The 19,486-nt window shown below is 35.5% G+C and overlaps 1 protein-coding gene across 13 annotated transcripts in view; it reads left to right on the top strand.

Annotated features, from left to right (window-relative positions):
• PRRC2C (proline rich coiled-coil 2C) overlaps positions 1–19,486 on the top strand; it is a 96,073-nt gene that overhangs the window by 24,564 nt on the left and 52,023 nt on the right. For 9 of the 13 annotated variants that reach the window (XM_044943022.2, XM_044943027.2, XM_044943024.2 and 6 more), the window contains exons 2-11: positions 3,647–3,812; positions 4,706–4,883; positions 6,429–6,538; positions 7,623–7,748; positions 9,488–9,708; positions 12,551–12,633; positions 13,286–13,419; positions 13,500–13,587; positions 15,023–15,167; positions 16,691–16,744. In XM_044943022.2, the coding sequence (XP_044798957.1) occupies positions 3,701–3,812; positions 4,706–4,883; positions 6,429–6,538; positions 7,623–7,748; positions 9,488–9,708; positions 12,551–12,633; positions 13,286–13,419; positions 13,500–13,587; positions 15,023–15,167; positions 16,691–16,744 (1,251 nt within the window). In that variant the 5' untranslated portion in view covers positions 3,647–3,700. The remainder of the gene's footprint in view (positions 1–3,646; positions 3,813–4,705; positions 4,884–6,428; positions 6,539–7,622; positions 7,749–9,487; positions 9,709–12,550; positions 12,634–13,285; positions 13,420–13,499; positions 13,588–15,022; positions 15,168–16,690; positions 16,745–19,486) is intronic. The other 4 variants (XM_044943026.2, XM_044943023.2, XM_044943031.2 and 1 more) reach the window with 2 other exon arrangements.

Genomic DNA, 19,486 nt, shown 5'->3' with positions numbered 1-19,486 from the left:
TTGAATTAGATATTCTATCACCCTATGCTTAAATTGTGTTATGTTACTTTGTTTTCCTTGTGTAAACATATGGACAGGCTGAACTGCCCTGACTTGTTAATTTTGTTTATTTATAAAATTGAGCATTTCAATACATTTGCTTAGTGGTATTATTTCTCTAGTGAATTGTCTGTTAACATAGCATTAATAATTGGGTTTCTTCAAGTTTTTTCTTCAGTTTGAGTTCTTGTATAACATTTGCATTTTTGTCAAATGTTGAGATATTTTTCCTGTTGACTCAGCTTTTTGGGGGTTGAACTATGCTGGGTCTTCTCTGTAGGACATGGGCAGTGAGTGGACTTAACTGTCCTTTGGCATGTGGGATCTTAGTTCTGCAACCAGAGATTGAACACTTGTCCCTTTCATTGGCAGGTGGATTCTTAACCACTGAACCACTAGGGAAGCCCCCCAACTTAATTTTTTTTTAATTTATTTATTTTTAATTGGAGAATAATTGCTTTATATCAACATAAATCAACATATGAATCAATGTATGGATCAACATATGAATAGGTATATGTTCCCTCCATCTTAAACCTCCCTCCCACCTCGCACCCCACCCTATCCAACCCCTCTAGGGGTTGTCACAGAGCACCCGCTTGAGCTCCCTGCATCATACAGCGAATTTGTGGTAATTGTATATATTTCAGTACTACTGTCTCAATTCATCCCATCCTCTCCTCCCCCCTCTACAGTTCCTCACATGCTTTGTAAACATTCGGTTGGTCTGCATCTGAAACCCTTAATGTGAAGTAGATGCCTATGTTCCCAGGTAAAGTTGAAACACTGTTCAAAACAAAGGAGAAATGTAAACAGGCAGTGGGATTCTTTAGGAACACAGAATTCTGGGTTGGAGATATAAATTTGACATACACAGTTGGTAGTTGAAGCCTTAGAAGTGGGTGAGATTTCCTGCAGACAAATTGAGGAGGAGAAAGAAAGTAGTGAGAGGATGGGTAGCACAGAAGGAAGGATTGGTCTTCGATGGAATGTAAGGAAAGGTACACTTCCTTTATTGCAGTGATTCTGAAGACTGCTTACATGTTTAGAATTGCCTGAGGAGCATTTTCAAAATAAGAATTGATAATCAGATCCCACCTCACAACTCTAGAAACTGGTATGTTTTAAAATCCCCAAGTGATTTTAATTTGCAGCAAGGACCACTGCTTAGCATATATATGAAGGTAAAAGTCGCTCAGTCATGTCACCTGAGCCACTAGGGAAGCCCAGGAATACTGTCGTGGGTAGCCTGTCCCTTCTCAAGCGGATCTTTCTAGCCCAGGAATCAAACAGGGGTCTTCTGCCTTACAGGCAGAATCTTTTACCAGCTGAGCTACCAGGGATGCCCTAGCATATATATATATGCTCGTAGTAAATCATTATATCTTGAACTTTTGTGTTTTTTCACAATCACTGGGAGGGCTTTTTAAAGCACAGTGGTCTTATCCTCAGTTTGATTCAGTAGGTATGTGTTTGATCCTGAGAATTTGCATATCTAACAAGTTTCTGGATGATCCTGAGAACTACTTTCAACAACAGGTGAAGGAAAGGCAACCCTTCAGAAAGATGGATGTAGATGCAGGTGGGCTTGTAGGTTTGCCCTAAGGAAATTAAAGTTTTTTTTATGTTACTGCTTTTTTTATGATGTAGGCAGGTGAGGGTCTCCATGAGTAGTTGTGGTTTTAAGAGAGGTTTGGAGATTCTTAGGTGTTAGACTTCTTGGTGGCTCAGACGGTAAAGTGTCTGTCTACAATGCAGGAGACCTGGGTTGGGAAGATCCCTTGGAGAAGGAAATGGCAGTCCACTCCAGTACTATTGCCTGGAAAATCCCATTGACGGAGGAGCCTGGTAGGCTACAGTCCATGGGGTCACAAAGAGTCGGACACGACTCAGCAACTTCATGTTCATGTTCAGGTGTTAAATTGCCATCAAATGAGGGTGAAAGAAGAAGTTGACAGTTTTTATTTTACACCAGTTACCTTATTTTCACCTGAAGAAAGATCCTCTTGAATCTTAATTTTGTCATCTAGTGAATATGCGCTGTCCTCTTTTTTGTCACTGGAGAGGAATAGTCTTCCTGTATATCTTTGTCCATGTTATTGGTAAAAATGTGTCAACAAGAGAGATTCTCTGAGTATAGCTGTCTTCACACTATCATCATTAGCACCCTTGGGATAAAATTAATTATATACATCCTTGCACCTATGATTGCAAGCAATCTATGTGTTAATGTAGTTCTTTTGGTTGCAGGTGAGTGGTTTACACAATTTATTTCAAATTGTAAATGTATACTTGGAGAAGCTAAGTAATTAGTTATAGGAGGCAGCATGGTATAAACGGACTGACCAGAAGCCTTGATTTCAAAGCCAGTCTCATTTGCCTATGAACATCAGTTTCCTCATCTGTAAAAACTGGAATACTAACTATATCATAACATTTTTAGTCTAAAATGAGATAATAGATGTAAAGATTACAGATAAACTTTATGGAACTACATGAATACTGTATGTTAGCTGATATGAATGTAAAATTATACCTCTGGATGTGATGCTTATTCTGTAATTGACAAATGTAAAACCAATACATGAAAGGATCTTTATGATGATAGGATCTACTCAGGCGTTCCTTGACTTGGAATGCTTTTTGCATTATATCCTATTCTGTACTGTCTTTAGCTCCCATGCTTTTAGCTATTATTGGTTTCTTGTTAGATTCACTACCTCCTGCCCTACTTCTACTCTCAAAACAAATAGAGCAAACATGCACAAAAAAAGAAACAATTCCTAAGATTGATAATGTATATCTTAATAAATTGAAGAGAAATAGTATGAGAGCTAATCTGTATCACCTCCCCTGTGTATTATTAGGCTAGTTTTTAATTAGGGTATATTAATTCCAAAGATGAACATTCTCTTTGTATATGAATGTTCATTAAAATACTGTTTACTTCTCATATATACAGAGACTTTTGACAAGTGTACACTATTTCTTGAACACTTTACTCTGTAGTGAAATAGAATATTGTGTCTTAGATTTATGAGGGAGTGTTCTACCCTTTGCAGAATGCAGAGAAAATAGAATGTTCTTTCTATTCTAGACTGTTAAATAAAAGATTCTTGTTAGACACATATTGTCTGAAAACACAGGCATGCAGTTTATAAGAAAAGGATGTTATCCTTCTGTCACATTTGGACTCCATATGTGTAAGCCGATCATGCTGGTCATCTCAGTCCTATTAGGTTGAATAATATTTGCTTATTAAACAGAAAGACATTCTCCATTGATTAACTGTAGTTCAACTGTTCATCTCAGTATGGCTTAAAACCCATATTCTCTATAGGATAGTTAAGTGGTTACAAACCATAAATAATATACTCACCAAGCACATGGCAGTTTATTTTGATTAACTTTGTCACATGTTGGTTGTTGGAATTTTATAGTATTGAACAGGCTCATGAAATTATTATTAATGTGAGTTATTAAAGAATGATTTAACATCTCATTTTTATTTTTCAGAATTTCTGTGAACATTTGAATTTACTAAGTTTTTAGTAAACTAATTCTAAAATGTTTCTCCTTAATTCTCTTTCTTCTGTTAATCTTACAGACTGATTTTAAGGGGTGTGGCAGAAGGTTCTAGACTCGATGAGTTTCCACCGAAATGTCGGAGAAGTCAGGCCAGAGCACAAAAGCAAAGGATGGGAAAAAGTATGCGACACTCAGTTTATTTAATACTTACAAGGGTAAATCATTAGAAACTCAGAAAACCACAGGTGAGTAAAATCAAGTGGCTTTTATGTTTTTTATAATTTTCATGGTTTCATTTTATTACTCTAAATGACATACTAGAGCTATTGCTGTTAGGATCTAGGTAAACCTGTGTTAAAGCAGCCCTGTTTGTATTGTGCTTTTTATGTACATACACATCTATGAGGGGATATGAAGTTTTTAAAGTTAAAAGTTTATAAATGTTTTAAAATATGTTTATTTTTTTCTAGTTTGTTGTCAGCAGAAAATAAGTTAAACTGTATGGTTCCTAAGGGGAGACTTGGTTAATGAGATTAATAGGTATAAAGCTAAAAATATTTTAATCAAGTGTAGTTGATTTACAGTGTTTGTTAATTTGTGCTGTATAGCAAAGTGATTCAGTTATACATATATATACATTTTTATATTCATTTTCCATTATGATTTATCACAGTATATTGAACATAGTAGGACTTTGTTTATCCATTCTATATATACTAGTTTGCATTTGCTGATCCCAAACTCCCATTTCACCCACTTCCCCTAGGCAACCACAGGTCTGTCCTATATGTCTGTGAGATTGTTTTATATCATATTTATTGTTTCACATATGAAGTTTTGAGTTTAAAATCAGTTCCTTGGGGAAAAGTACAAAACAGCACTGTCAGTGTTTTCTTTTTTGTAGTTTATAGAGTTAGTTCAGCTGTTAGAATTTTTCAAGCATCTGTTCAGTGACTTGATAGTTAATTTGAATACAACTTCTACCTTGGGTTATGTTGCAGGTTTGTGGCTTAGTTTTAAATTTTTTTTCTTAAAATATTAGAAAATAGTAGCTCAAGATTCCATTAATTCCTATTGTCTTTTGTGTTGTTTTAAGAATAAAATAGTTACTAAGAAAGTTGATGTTACTGATCTTTAGTTGCAGCTCGCCATGGATTACAGAGTCTTGGAAAAGTTGGTATTTCTCGGCGTATGCCTCCACCTGCTAACCTCCCAAGTCTCAAAGCAGAAAACAAAGGCAATGATCCTAATGTGAACATTGTACCTAAAGACGGCACAGGATGGGCTTCAAAACAAGAGCAGCACGAAGAAGAAAAGTAAGTCAAAGTCTACTAAAATATGAAATCATTCCCCATTCTTTATGTTTGAGTCCCTTCTATGTGCTAGGTAATATTCTATGTGTATTACATATATCATGCCCTTTAAAATGTTTTATATATAGTCAACTCTAGTGTAATTTTTACTAGGAGTGGGTTTAGTGGCAGTATTTTCAGGTGTCAGGGCAGAACAGATGACAGAAATACTGATCACAACTATACTTTTATCGTACACTGTGTTAGGCTCCCTCCTATTCCTCACCAAATCAGGCGTTCTCTTTCTATGATTTAAGAGTCATTATGTTAAATAATTTCCACAAAGCTTAGAGTTTCTGTCTGCCTCATTGAAACTGATGTACATCATAGGTAATCAAGTAATACTATTTGAATGAATAAAGAATTAACAAGAAAACTGGCATGGAATTAGTAATGTCCCTCTTAATCATAATTCATTCAATAAATATTTAGTATTCTGTGTCAAGAATTATGCAGGGCTCTTGGTTTATTGAATGACCAAGCCAAGTAGTGGTAATTTTTAAAAATAGACAAGAAAATGAGTGCTTGATACTTTTTGTCTATAACTATTACTAAAGCTCTGTATTCTGAGGAGCTTATATGATAAATGCTACTACTTGGGTGAAGCTTATCAAAGGCTTATTGTTCTCTACTTCTTAGTTAATAGAATTATTTTGTAGTAGCAAGTCAGTTTTAGGTCTGAGTATACCAGAAATATATTGCATTTCTTAAGTCTGTTAACTATTTTATTTTTAAGCCTTAACTCATTGCAAGGATTGAATGAAACTGTGAAAGTGAAGTCACTTAGTCGTGTCCAACTCTTTGCGACCCCATGGATTGCAGTCTACCACACTACTCGGTCCATGGGATTTTCCAGGCAAGGGTACTAGAGTGGGTTGCCATTTCCTTCTCCAGAGGATCTTCCCGACCCAGGGATCGAACCCAGGTCTCCCACACTGTAGGCAGACGCTTTACCATCTGAGCCACCAGGGATGTCAGTTGAAACTGTAGACCCTTGTAAAACACCTTTTACTCATGGGGACACATCAGTCAGGTTGCTATGACTTCTTTTGATTAATAGTAATATATAGTGGTGAACCTATTGACTGCTGAATGGAGAGCTTGCTTATTAGCCTTGGCTCCTGGCTAATCCCACCAATCCAGACTGTATGTATGCCTGTAATGTTATTTCTAATTATAAATGTTTACTTCTTCAAAAGTAATTTTTGGTAGCTATGTTCAATAATGAGTGCTTCTATTTTTTCTCTCTCTCTTCCTTCCCTCTTCCCTTCCTTTCCTTCCAAAATTAAAAACAAAACTGTCATCTCCTTGGGTTATTCAAGGGTAGAAATAAAAGAGGACAAAAATAGCTGTACTTCTTTTAAAGGAATGTTGCAGAGAGAAAGCATAGGGGGGTGCATCTGAGTAAATATGTAGCCAAAATCATTTGTATACAGATGTAGCTTAAGTGAAATATTTATTTTGTTTAAACATACAATATCTGAAATAATGGATTCGTATTTTTTTAAGAGCACCAGAAGTTCCACCAGCACAACCAAAACCTGGGGTTGCAGCTCCCCCAGAAGTAGCACCTGCTCCCAAATCATGGGCCAGTAACAAGCAAGGTGGGCAAGGAGATGGTAAGTAGACATTAGCTGGGGAAACTGGTTAGGCTTGATAGTTACTGAACAGCCATACAGAAGATAAGGGGCAAAGTATACTGTTTTGGCAGGGGCAGAGAACACTGTCAAAAGAAATTATTAGACCCTTAAAAAAAAGGATCTTTTAAAAAAATCAGTTGGCCTAGTTAAGTTTCAGTATTAAGACCTATATATGAGCCAGTAATAGGAATCAAAGAAGTAGTCTTTAAGATACCCCAAGCCCCATATTACTCTGTCTTTACCTCTGTAACCAGACAAAATCTTGTGCCTTCAGTTCTGAGACAGAAAATACCCAGACATTAATGTTGATTGCTGTAAACCATTTTAATCTCCATCCGTGCCCTTTAACCTTTTCTGTTTCAAGCATGCTACTCCCAGTTTCCACTGTAGAGAAGATCTAGGAGAATAGCCATCAAGGATAGTAGCTGTAATACTTCCCTCCCCGCTAGGAATGATGGACTTCCCAACAAAATTTAATTTCCCCACTTGCAAATATGTCTGTAAAACATATAGAGAAACCCATCTATGCCTCAAGCTAATAAAGTCAGTTCTTTTAGTTTATGGAAGTGTAAAATAGGCAGGCAGGTAGATAGGCAAATGAGTGAATAGTGAGGTGCCATCAGTATCTCAGCAGTTAAACAAAGCCATCATAGCCTCACCATATTTGTAGTGTTGATTCATAAATTCTGTTTTAGTAATGTTGTTTGAACTGATTCTTAGTGTTATGTATTAGCAAAAAAATTAAACTTGTGTTGAAAATGAAAGGAGTCATAATAAAAGAGAAACAGAAGTGAAACTCTCTTCGTTTGCTGCACCAATTTTAATGAGTCTGCCAGAATGATGTCTGGCAGATTCCTTTCTCAGATTTTTTTTTCTCCTCATGGCTGTTCATTAACTTTCCAAGGGATTCTAATTCTAGATAAATTGAAAATTTTATGGATATGTACAGTCACCATTGCAGTGTGGAATAAATTACCAGAAAAAGGAGAGAGCTCTATCCTGGAAGGGTTTTTGTATTATCTTCAGTATTATATGTTTTTTGTGTTTTTTTTTTAATGTGTAGGAATCCAGGTGAATAGTCATTTTCAACAAGAATTTCCCAGCCTACAGGCAGCTGGGGATCAGGAAAAAAAAGAAAAAGAAGCAAATGATGACAATTATGGACCTGGACCCAGTTTACGCCCACCAAGTAAGAATATTTTCTCTTAGTAAAAGTGTAGAGTGAGATTATATTTGTGTTCTGTTTTGATATAACTTCCTGCGTGCTGCTGTTGTATGTAGTTTGAAAAGGCAGACAGTAACTATAGTTGATTGCCACTCAAGTATGGTTTTTACATGAACAGCATCAGTTTAACTTGAGAACTTGTTGGAAGTATGTGTCTTAGGCCTCACACCAACCTACTAAATCAAAAGTTAGCATTTTAACAAAATGACTAGAGAACTTACATCAGTATTTGGTTATTTTTACAATAGTAAAAATTTTTAGCAAACCTCCCCGTATGCAAATGTTTATATATAAATTATATCCATTCATTTGCTTTCTGCTAATGTTCAGGGATCCCTTGCTTTCTGAATTCAAACTGAGGAGCTAATCAGTTTAAATAGTAAGAGATACTTGTATTATGTGCATTATAAAGCGGAAACTAAAAATAGAAATGTAAAATCCTTGAGAGATTTTAAAATGTCTTATTAGTTATGTTGGATTCATAGTGCTGTTACCAGATATCTCAAAGGACCCTGGACCCTGTACAGGGTTTTCCTCTTTGCAGTAATAGTTACAAATCCATGTTTTTTTATAACCTGATACATTTTGTATTTCCTTGGCTATTTCTTATCAGATCTGAGTAGATAATCTTTTTTTTTTAATTATTGTTATGTGGTTGATGAGTTTATATTAGGAATAATAGTGTCGACTCCACTATTTTCTTGTTTAGTTTCTTTTCACCAGTTTTCTGTTGCTGTGTAATGTATTTGGCAGCTTAAGATAACAAATTGAACTGGACATTTCAGTCTCTGAGGGTTAGGAATCTGGCAGCCACTTAGCTGGGGGTTCTGCCTCAGGTTTTGTTGGTTCTCATCAAAATTACAGTGAAGTCATCATCTGATGCTGACTTGACTAGGCCTGCTGTGTCAAGCTCTCTCGTGGCTCATTTGTGCATGGGCAGCTCACCACGTGAATTCCTCAGAAAAAATAAGGAGGGACAGACAGACATCTCTCACTCAAGATGGAAACCCCTAGGCTTTCATAGCCTGTTTTCGGAGAAGACCGCCAACACATCTGTCTTACTCGACAGGTTGCACAGACCAATCCTGGTACACAGTTGAGTGGACTACACCAGGTGTGAATAGAAGGAGTAGAGACCACTGGAATCAAACAGGGTTTCCTTGTAAAACCAATTATCTGTTTTATCTGGTTTTAGTTGAATCAGGTTACATAGACACTAAATCTGTGCGCTTGGGCACATGTAATAGGCAGTAATAGATGGAAAATGAATGAGAGCATGCGTCACTATCAATCCTTTTTGGGGTATAGAACTCCCTTCCCTCAGGACTGCTCTGGTATAACTAATTTTAATCTCTGTATCAAAAACTGGTGAAGCTTGATAGGGGATTCCTAATATTTTCTTCCCCAACCCCAGTGTTTGCTTCTGGAGGTACCCTCTGAGGTATATCCTCTCTACTTTGGAAGTCACTGCTCTGACTACCTAAACACCTTCAAAGCCTAGATACCTAGTACAGCCTAGGTTAGACCTTCGCTGTTCCTTCACCATGCTTACTTGATTTCTAGTACAGAGTAGATTAGACTTTACTGTTCCTTCACTGTGCTTACTTGATTAAATATTCTTGAAATATGCCTCACTCGGTTTCACTGTGTTCCATTTTGAGATTTTCTTTGTTTTCTTATTTTCCTATCTCTCTTCACACCAGATGTTGCTTGTTGGAGAGATGGTGGCAAATCTGCTAGTTCATCTTTAACACCTGACCAAGATGAAAAGCCTGGCCAGGATGAAAGCACAGCTGGAACATCAGAGCAAAGCGATATCCTCAAAGTGGTAGAAAAGAGGATAGCTTGTGGTCCTCCACAGGCTAAACTGAATGGACAACAGCCTGCCCTTGCTTCGCAGTACAGAGCTATGATGCCTCCTTATGTGAGTATTGTTGAATCAGCAAGGGGTTAAATAAGAGGTTTTTGCTCTGGATACCAAGGGAAGAATTGGAATGGGGAAGAGTTTAGGTCTTTATTTTCATTAACATCTAACTAAAAATTAACATTTCCTTTGATTATGAATTTAGGAATCAATCACAGCAGTACCTGAGTTTTACCCTTAATAGGCATCATGTAACATTACATTAAGATACTGCAAATATTTTTTATACTCAGCATAACTTCAAAATAGTTATTAGTGTTACTTATTGAAGCATGCATGTTACTGTATCACAAATTTTGTTTTTTAAATATCGTGGTGACAGAATTTTAATATAATTAATTTCTTAGTAATCCTGTGTTTTCAATTATGCATTTAAAAACATTTTTATGAGATGATGTCCATAGGATTTATCAGACTGCTAAAGGGGTTGTTCATGGCACAAAAAAGGTTAATACCTGCTTTAGTTCTAAAGTTTTTATTAATATACCTTTAAGTGTTTTTAAAATCTTTTTATAATGAAATATTTTTAACATTCAAAAACAGAAATGATTAAAAGAAAGCACGAACTTTCTTCTTCCCCTATCTGCCATACATCTTCAACATTTACCAATTTGTGGTACATCTTGTTTCACTTACATTTCTCACCACCTGGGATTACTAAACAAATCCTAGTAGATCATCTCATCCATATATATTTTAGATTAGATTTCAAAAGAGAAAAACTAGGGGAAAGCTCACAGTGCCATTATCACACATATAAAAACAAATTCTTCTTTAAATACTAAGTCATTGTTCCAGTTTCCCTGATTGTCTCTTAATTAGGATCCAGATACCATCTATTCTTGAGATTGGTTCGTATTTTTCCTAGCAATTTTGTTATCTATGGGTATCTTTTCCTCCATCTCTTATTTTCTTTGGAGCATATCTATCACAGTGTGTTATCCCGTGGAGTTTCTCACAGTCTGGGTTTTGCTGATTCTCTCCTTGTAGTTTCATTTAATGTATATTTCTGAGGGGACTTCCTTGGCAGTTCAATGGTTCCACACTCCCAGTGCAGGGGGCACAGGTTCAATCTCTCGTCAGCGAATTAGATTCCACATGCCACACATTGCACCCTCACCTCAAAAAAAAAGAACCTAAGAGTGGCAGGGGAAATTTAATTTTGAAAGTGTATATATATATATACTTCAGTATATATATATATAAAGTATATATAGTATATAAAGTATACTATATATACTTCTGACCCCCGTATTTCCTATAAATTTGTTGCCCTCTTTTTGTTTGCTCTCAGTCTATTGTGAAATTGTATGGCGAGTTACATGTGTTCAAGTAAATAAATTTACGTTTTATTTAACCATTCTAAGATGGAAATAAATTATTAGTACAATTGCTTGTTGAATATTTTCTTTAATTATTGGGGTGTATAATAAGATCAGTCTTAAATGCTAACCTGACCTTGAGTAATGATTTGTATCCAAATACTTGTCTCCTGGTATTTTTCAAGTTGTGCTTCCAAGGACCCCTGAATTTCCAGATGTGGGGGTGGGATAAGGGAAGGTAAGAGGAAAGATCAAGTGAGCTCTGTTACCAATTTCATCAATGAATTTATTCAAATAAAGTGTTTCACTAAACATTTTTTAAAATATTATATATTGAGAAGTTGTTTCTACAATGTTTTTGAGGCAAATTCCTAAATTTTAAACATTTAACACCACATAATATCTATGCCTAAGTAATCAGCAGAAGGATCTAATGCAACTTTATCTATGGCCATTTGCCTCCAATGATCTATTTCCTAATTTCAGTGTGGAAGTGAGATGGAACCAAAAATTATCTGGAGTATTCCCCAAACACAAAGCTTTCCCAGTTGAGTTTCAGTTGTTGCTTATCTTAATTAACTTTTGCTCCAACCCTGCTTAGAAATTTCTTCTTTACATAGCACAATCATATAAGCATAGCTTTTCTTCAAGTATGAAGTAATTTCCTCATCTAATGGTTTTTTTGTTTTTAAAGAAAAACTAATCTATTAAACTAAACTATTTCAGGATATAAATTATGTATTTAAGGTAATACAATTTCATTTTTTTAAAACATAATTTAACCTGGTTATGAGCAGAGTAAATAACCAAGCACTGCTTGACATTTCTTCCTTTATAAATCATAGGATAATTCCCTTGGTATTACTAGTTGTCTTCATAATCTATCTTACAAATTTTCCTAAAGTCAGATTCACAGAGCCAAGTTCCCATGGAGAACATCATCTTTGGGCCTTTGTATGTAACTACTATCTGTGTAATAACTTGACTCAGAATCCACTTATGCCCTACCCATAGAAAATCCCTCCATTAGCTGCCTGCCCACTTCCTCCCTCACCTTTCTCGGTTATGGGCTATCCTTGTATCTGAACTGAGTTCTTTACCAACAAATCTGCTCTCAGTTACACTACTCTTGCATTAGGATGAGGTTTCACATTGTATCATTTCACATCTTTAAACTTGGTTAAGAAAATTGAAGTTTTCTGAGGTGCATGCATGTTGTGTTTGTTATATTTTCAAGTCCGTGCAGTTATTTTTATGTAACTTTGTTAATGAGATAACAAAAGTTCTTAATTTGATATGTCCTAGTTCTTACCTCTTTGTAATGACTTGGTAGAGGCAGTAGTTTTGTAACTGGCTTGTTATTGACAGTGAATGATAATTTATACCAGTAGATAAAATTCTATATTCACAGTGCTATTTATTTTAATCATTTCTATATATTATAATTTCAGGCTTAGGGGTAACTTCTTTTTTTTAATAACTTAGTAGCTAAATTTACCAATTTTGTTTCCTTTATGCAGATGTTTCAGCAGTATCCTAGGATGGCCTATCCTCCTCTACATGGTCCCATGAGGTTTCCACCTTCTTTATCTGAAACAAACAAGTAAGACTATTAAATGATTAGTTTGCTGGGTGTGTATATATATATATATATACTTGTTAAGATTTTCAGGAGGTTGAGTAGATTGTGGGGATTTATTATTCTGTCTTCAAGGTACATTTGTCATCAACAAGTAACTGGTTAACTTTCATCAATAGAACAAAAATACTTTAATCTTCTAAAACATTAAATCACTTGACATAAAATTCTGAAAACTGAAAATTGTGGCCCCTGAAATGGATGGCACTTTACTCCTTCTTCCTTTCATGACGTTGATAACCCCCATTCTTTTTTTCCTTAATTGTAAACCTTGAGCATCCTCCTGAATGATGATTTTCCTTCAAGTTCTTTATTTTCAGATGAGTAGTACTCTTACCCATATAGACTTCTAATGTATATTTGTTTTATTTTAAATGCTTGAAAATTTTGCTGTTAAATATCTACATAAGAAACATCATTATGTATTGTCTTAAATTTATGTGTTAATCTTACAGTCTCTTCATACACATGCCAGTGCAGAATACTTTGTACATTACCATGTAGAAAGCATTAATGTTGAATTGAAATTAACTAAATTTCAATCTTTTCCTATTTTCCTAATTTAGTATCATTAAAACTTAGTATCCTTTTTCCCTCATAACCTGTCACTGTTTAGAGGCCTTCGAGGAAGAGGCCCACCTCCTTCATGGGCCTCTGAGCCTGAACGTCCCTCCATCCTTAGTGCGTCAGAACTGAAGGAGCTTGATAAATTTGATAACCTAGATGCTGAAGCTGACGAAGGTTGGGCAGGTAGGAGACAAGATTAATAAAGCACTTTTGGATTTTATACACTTTGAAACAGTCAGTCTGAGTTCTCCTTAATTTAATAGGTGCTCAGATGGAAGTGGATTATACAGAACAGCTGAATTTCAGTGATGATGATGAGCAAGGAAGTAGTAGTCCTAAAGAAAACAGCAGGTAAGTTGTGATATCTGTTACTAATAATAGTGTGAATTTGTTAATGTAACATGGACCATTTATTTAATTTTATTTTTGCCTGCTCTGGGTCTTTGTTGCTCACAGGCTTTCTGTAGTTGTGGCGAGTAGGGGCTATTCTCTAGTCTTGCACGGACTTCTCTTTGTGGTGGCAGCTTTTGTTGCAGAGCACAGGCTCTGGAGAGTGCGGGCTTCAGTAGTTATGTCCTATGGGCTTAGTTGCCTCTTGGCATCTGGAATCTTCCTGGACCAGGGAGTCCAGGAAGTGAGTCCATGTCCCCTGCAGTGGCAGATGGATTCTTAATGACTGGACCACCAGGGAAGTCCCACATGAGCCATTTATGCAAAGAGTTTTCATTGATAGGTATTTGCTCCCTGCTTATAGAATTTCTGTGTCCTACTCTGAGGATTTTTACAGAGTGGGAAGGTGATAGATGAGCCAAAGTTTCAAAGTATGAATAATCAAGGAATTAAGAGTCATGTTTCTAAAGAAAATACTTATTTTTTTAAAAGAAGCTGTTTATATGGCTGAGTCCCTAACCTGTTAGCCTAAAACTATCACAACATTGTTTGTTAATTGCCTATACCCAATACAAAATAAAAAGTTAAAAACTGCATAGATGCTTGTCATCTAATGGAGATACTTTGAGAAACCGTATCAGGGATCATTTAAAACTTTTTACTTGCTTGACCTGATCCATATTTATAAAACTGGAGAAAACTTACTCGGGTTACAACAGCTTCTTCAAGTCTTTGATTTTTTTAAACTTAACAAGGAGCAATAAGTTCTTGGGAAATGGGAGCTTTTCCTCTTTTTTTTTTTTAAACATAGGGGCGAGGTCAGGAATATATGGGTCATAAAGCATAAAAATTGGGCTCTTAAACAGGAGCTTGCATGTACACATCCATATAGTTTTTCAGCCATAATGTTGTAATACATTGCTGTTTGATGATCAGCTGTGAGATGCCTGTGATTTGTCATTACTTTTAAAATACTATAGCTTGATTGCTCTTTTTCATTAAATCAGAACAAATTAGAGTAAATGAGAATAATTAATTATCTGGAGTATTAGTTGCATTCAGATGAGAGTTTTGGGTGAGAATAATAAAATAATAGAAAATGATGGAATCATATTGTGTGTCAAGTGTGAGTCTGTATTTGACAAGCACTCTATTGCAGCTTATATCTTGTGATAATCTGGCCAAGCCCAGGACCTATCACATTGTAGATAATAGCATATATTTCTTGAGTGAGTAAATTAGCACTGCTCAATTAAAAAGCCACCTCATTCCTTAATGAATTTTCCCCCAAAACTGTATGAAAGTAATGTCTTTTTTATGTTGAGAAAATGCATTTACTTAACATTTATATTTTGTCCATTCTATTTATCATTTCACTCGGGTTTTGATTCTTCAGTGAGGATCAAGTTTCAAAAGCCTCTGAAAACACTGAAAACCGAAAAGAACCAGATGAAGTTTCCAACACCAAATCATCTTCTCAGATACCTACCCAGCCATCAGTAGCAAAAGGTCCCTATGGGAAAGGACCGCCGTTTAATCAGGTTTGTGGGAATCATGAGGTTCTTGTCACTGCAGACAAGGGACAAGGATGAATTAATCTTATAATCATAGAGTTGGAAAAAGACTTAGGAAATGGAAACTATATATTTTTTCTTAAAGAGACATAAACCATAGACTTATTGCATACCAACGGGAACTATCAATACTATAGTAGCTAAAAGTGTCAAGTAGAAACTAAAGTTTCACTCTTTTCCTTCTTATAGCAGTTTGGTCAGGTCAGAGTGGAAGGATAAAATGTTTTTCCAAACTAACATAACTGAAGTGCTCTACAGTTTTTTGGATGCTTTGTAAATCCTTATTAGTATTCATGTGTGAAATTATATATTATCCCAGTAGGGAAATCACACTAGGGAGTAAAGAAATCTATGAAGTCTGAGCTATTTTGAAAAACTTTTTTTTTTTTAAGGAAGCATATGGGCAGTAGATACACTTGATCTTGCTTCTAAAATGTAGTAAGAACTACATTACACTGCGAGAATTTAAAGGGGCTGTCTTCCAGAAAGCCTACTTTAGTAATTCGTGGTATACTCAGCATGAATTTGTTGAATTCATACAAAACAAATGGAGGAATGGTGCCTTCAGGGAGGTTAAAAATAAGTACCTAAGAGTGCAGTGATAGAGTGCACATAGTTCTTAGAAACTTCTGTGTAAAAGATTTCATAAAAGACTTGCTACTTAAAGCAAGAAATAGCCAGTAAAAGGAAAGGAGCAATTCCAAAGGGAAGGGACCAATTCCTACTTCAGAGTAGAGAAGTATAAAAACTTCATGGAGAAAACATGGCCCTTTGAAGAAGTCCCCAGCAGTATGATAGCGGAGAGGAGTAAGAGAAGCTGTGTAAGAACTAGTAGTTGTCGAGTAGTATATGCTAAACCAGAAGTTTGAATTTCATAAGCCATTGGTGAGTCGTTGGAAAATAAATTTGTGAATTCTGGAAAAGCAGGTTTTTTTAAGTAATTATTAAGTAAAACCTGTATTTTGTGTGACTTTTAACTGACATAATAGGGAATGATGAATGAACAGAGAAATATAGACCATATCTTAATATGTGTGCGTGTGAGATACTGATATATAAAAACAAGTGACTAATCTATTCATATCTGGTTCCAGTGTTTTAGATGTTTCTTTTCTTTATATAAACTTAAAAAGTTTAGTCTACCATTAGGAAAAAAATTCCATGAAAAGAATTGGTCCTATATAAATAAAAATTTGAAATTAAAGGCATAATTCTCCACAGCCGGATTACTTGGGCTACAATTCTAGGATTTTTACACTAAGAATCTACTTTTAACAAAGTTATTTTGTGTTTGTAACTTTATTGAAATGCTTGAGTGATTCTATAGAATGTAGTTATATTATAGGGACTGATGTTTATTTAAAAAGGAAAAGAGTAATGATGTTTTACTTTTTGCAGTCTTTTGGTCTCACTGAAAAACATTACAGTCAGAAATATTTGAAGTAGATATTTTTTATCTTATTTTGTAAAAATTATTTTCTTTATAATAGGAACGTGGACCATCATCACACTTGCCACCACCTCCAAAGTTGCTTGCACAGCAGGTAAATCTTAATTAAATGCTTGTTAATGGACTGTAGGTATTATTTGCCCTATTTGTTACAGTGGAAAGGTTCTGTGTTTTCTTATTGATAATTTTTATGAAATAGTTACCAACTTTACCTTGTAGCTGCACCTCTTCCTTTAGCTTTCTCTCTTCCTTCTCAGCTGATTAGCATGCTCCTAATTTTTCTAAGAAAATAAAGAAGCACCTGTTCTTCCCAATCAAGTACCTTTTCTGTACTGACTTTTTTTCTATTGTCCTTGTTCCTTAGGACCACCTTTCTACTTGTTCCCTGGATCCCATCTTTGTCGGTTACCAGTAATATTGTCTCTCACCTTTAAGAAAAGTTTCAGACACCAACCCTTCTTCAGCTCACTACAGTTCACACCTCCCCATCACCACCACCAATTTCCTCCCTATATCTCTGTTCTCCTTCAAGGCAAAATTGTTTTAGTGAGTTCTTTACACTTCCTGCCATCACTTTCTCATTAACCCTGTCCAGTTATACTTTCATCTCCCAGTATACCTTTGAAAAAATGTCATTATCAAGGTTAGTAATGACTGTTCCATCTTACCACAATCAGGTCTCTTGATTTAACTTAATCTCAGCAGCAGTTAGCATAGGTAATCTCTTTGTCCCTCCATCCTTCTAAAATTTTGCTTTTGAGGTATCACAGATATTAACAGTCCACAGGCCTTCCTTCCTTGATCACTCTGATATGATAGGTGCACGTACCATCACCATCATCTGCACTAGTCATTTTCCTTTTAACCACTGCATGCTCTTTGTAGCATTTCTATATACATACAAGCTAAAACTAAAACATTTAGCCGAAAATGTAGAAGAAAGTCTTTATGAACTTGGACCAACAAAAATGTCTTGGATGAGACAAAAAAGACATGAATTAGAAAGAAGAGATTGATCAGTTTGATTTTTTAAAAAACATGTCTAAAGCAAAGAAAAGATCACAGGAAAAATATTAGTAATTCATCTGACAAGGAACTTATATTGGGGTTGGGGGGGTGCGTGTACGTGTATTTAAAAACTCTTGCAACTCAACAATGAGACCAAAAAGTCCAACAGAATGATTTGAACATTCATTTCATAAAGTAAGGTATACAGATGGCTAATAAGCACATGGAAAAATGTTCCATATCTTTAGTTCCCAGCAAAATGAAAACTAAAACCACATTGAAATTATGTTACACGTCCAGAATTTTCAAGGCTGATGGCACCAGATATTGGCAAGGATATAGAGCAGGTGACACCCTCATACCTTGCTGATGGAGCCATAAAACCTGTAATCACTTTGGAAAACAGTTTGGCAGTTTCTTATAGAGAGAAACACATAGTTGCTATATGACTTGGCAGTTCCATTCCTGGGTATTCATCTAAAGGAAACGAAAACATGCATTTACACAAATACTTAAGCAGGAATGTCTGTAGCTGTCTTATTCCTAGTTAAAAACTAGAAGCAATCCAAATGTATGTCCGTCCACAGACGAAACAGTATGCTTCTGATGCCATAGTATCCAGCAATAGAATAGAGCAAACAGTTGTTGTACACAGTGACCCCAAAACCCCTACCCTGAGCACCAGAAGCCAGATACAAAACAACATAACTTATTGTATCCATTTTTGTGAAATTTTAGGAAAGGCAGAACTACTCTATACTATAGAAGTAGATTACTGGTTGCATGGGGTCAGGGATTCATTCATACAGAGGACTGATGAAAATGCTCTGTATGTTGAATGGGGCAGTAGTTACAGAAGTTTATCATTTGTCCAAAGTCATCAAACTATACAGTTAAAATATATGCATCACATTTTATGTAAATTATACTTCAGTAAAGTTGCTTTTCAAAAAAATGCTTACCCTGTGAGTTTACAGTGTAAATTAGGTGTGCTTATATAATTACTTTGTTTTTGCAGCTTGTCTTTGAGGTATAGATTAAGTAACAATACCAGAGAGATGAAGCAGTTTTTCTGAGATAAACTGTTAGTAAATGGTAGAGTCTGGATTTATGGTTTGTTTCTTTGGTTGGTTGTTTTTAGTATTCAGTCCAATGTTTTCACCATATCATTGTTATCTCTTTTGTAGGAATTCTGAATAGTTACATGGCTTTTAAGGTTTCTTCACCCTAGTAGCTATTAAAAATCAGTATTTTTAAAGCACATTTTTAAGTTCCTTGATGTTTCAGCTCTTCATGTGCTTTTTTTCATTCTGCTTGTCTTTGTATAGTTGCTGACATTGATTTTAGACTTTGTAGTAATTGTTTTAGAGCACATCAGTTGAAAATTAAATCAGTAAAACTCAGTCTCTCAGGTGATCCCCTCTCCACCATGGGCTCTAGATATGAATCTCTGTTTAAACGTAGACTTCTCAAAAAAAAGAATTCTCTACCCAGCCTGCTTTCTAGGAATTTCTTCTTCTTTGGCATGTCAGCAGCAGCAGTGTCTCTCTGTGCTTTACTTAGCATCTTTGACTGTCCACTCTTTCCTTGTAACTGTACCCTGATCTCAGCTCATGTGGTGCCATGTTGCATCTTTATGGACTTCTTTTCTCCCTCTTTAGGCATTCCATCTCTCGCAGTTACTACTAAAGCACTCATTCTAAATTTCCTTTGTCTCTAAATTTAGATTTTGAAATATATGTTGTGGCAGCTTCTAGTTTTACTCAGCAAATACTGAGTGAGCATTAATGTCTGGCACAATAGATAGGTACATGCTCAGATAATATTA

Source organism: Bubalus bubalis, chromosome 5 (assembly GCF_019923935.1).
Source record: "Bubalus bubalis isolate 160015118507 breed Murrah chromosome 5, NDDB_SH_1, whole genome shotgun sequence".
Taxonomy (NCBI): Eukaryota; Metazoa; Chordata; class Mammalia; order Artiodactyla; family Bovidae; genus Bubalus; species Bubalus bubalis.
Note: the sequence above shows the minus strand (reverse complement) of the source record. Positions and strands in the feature narration are given on the sequence as shown.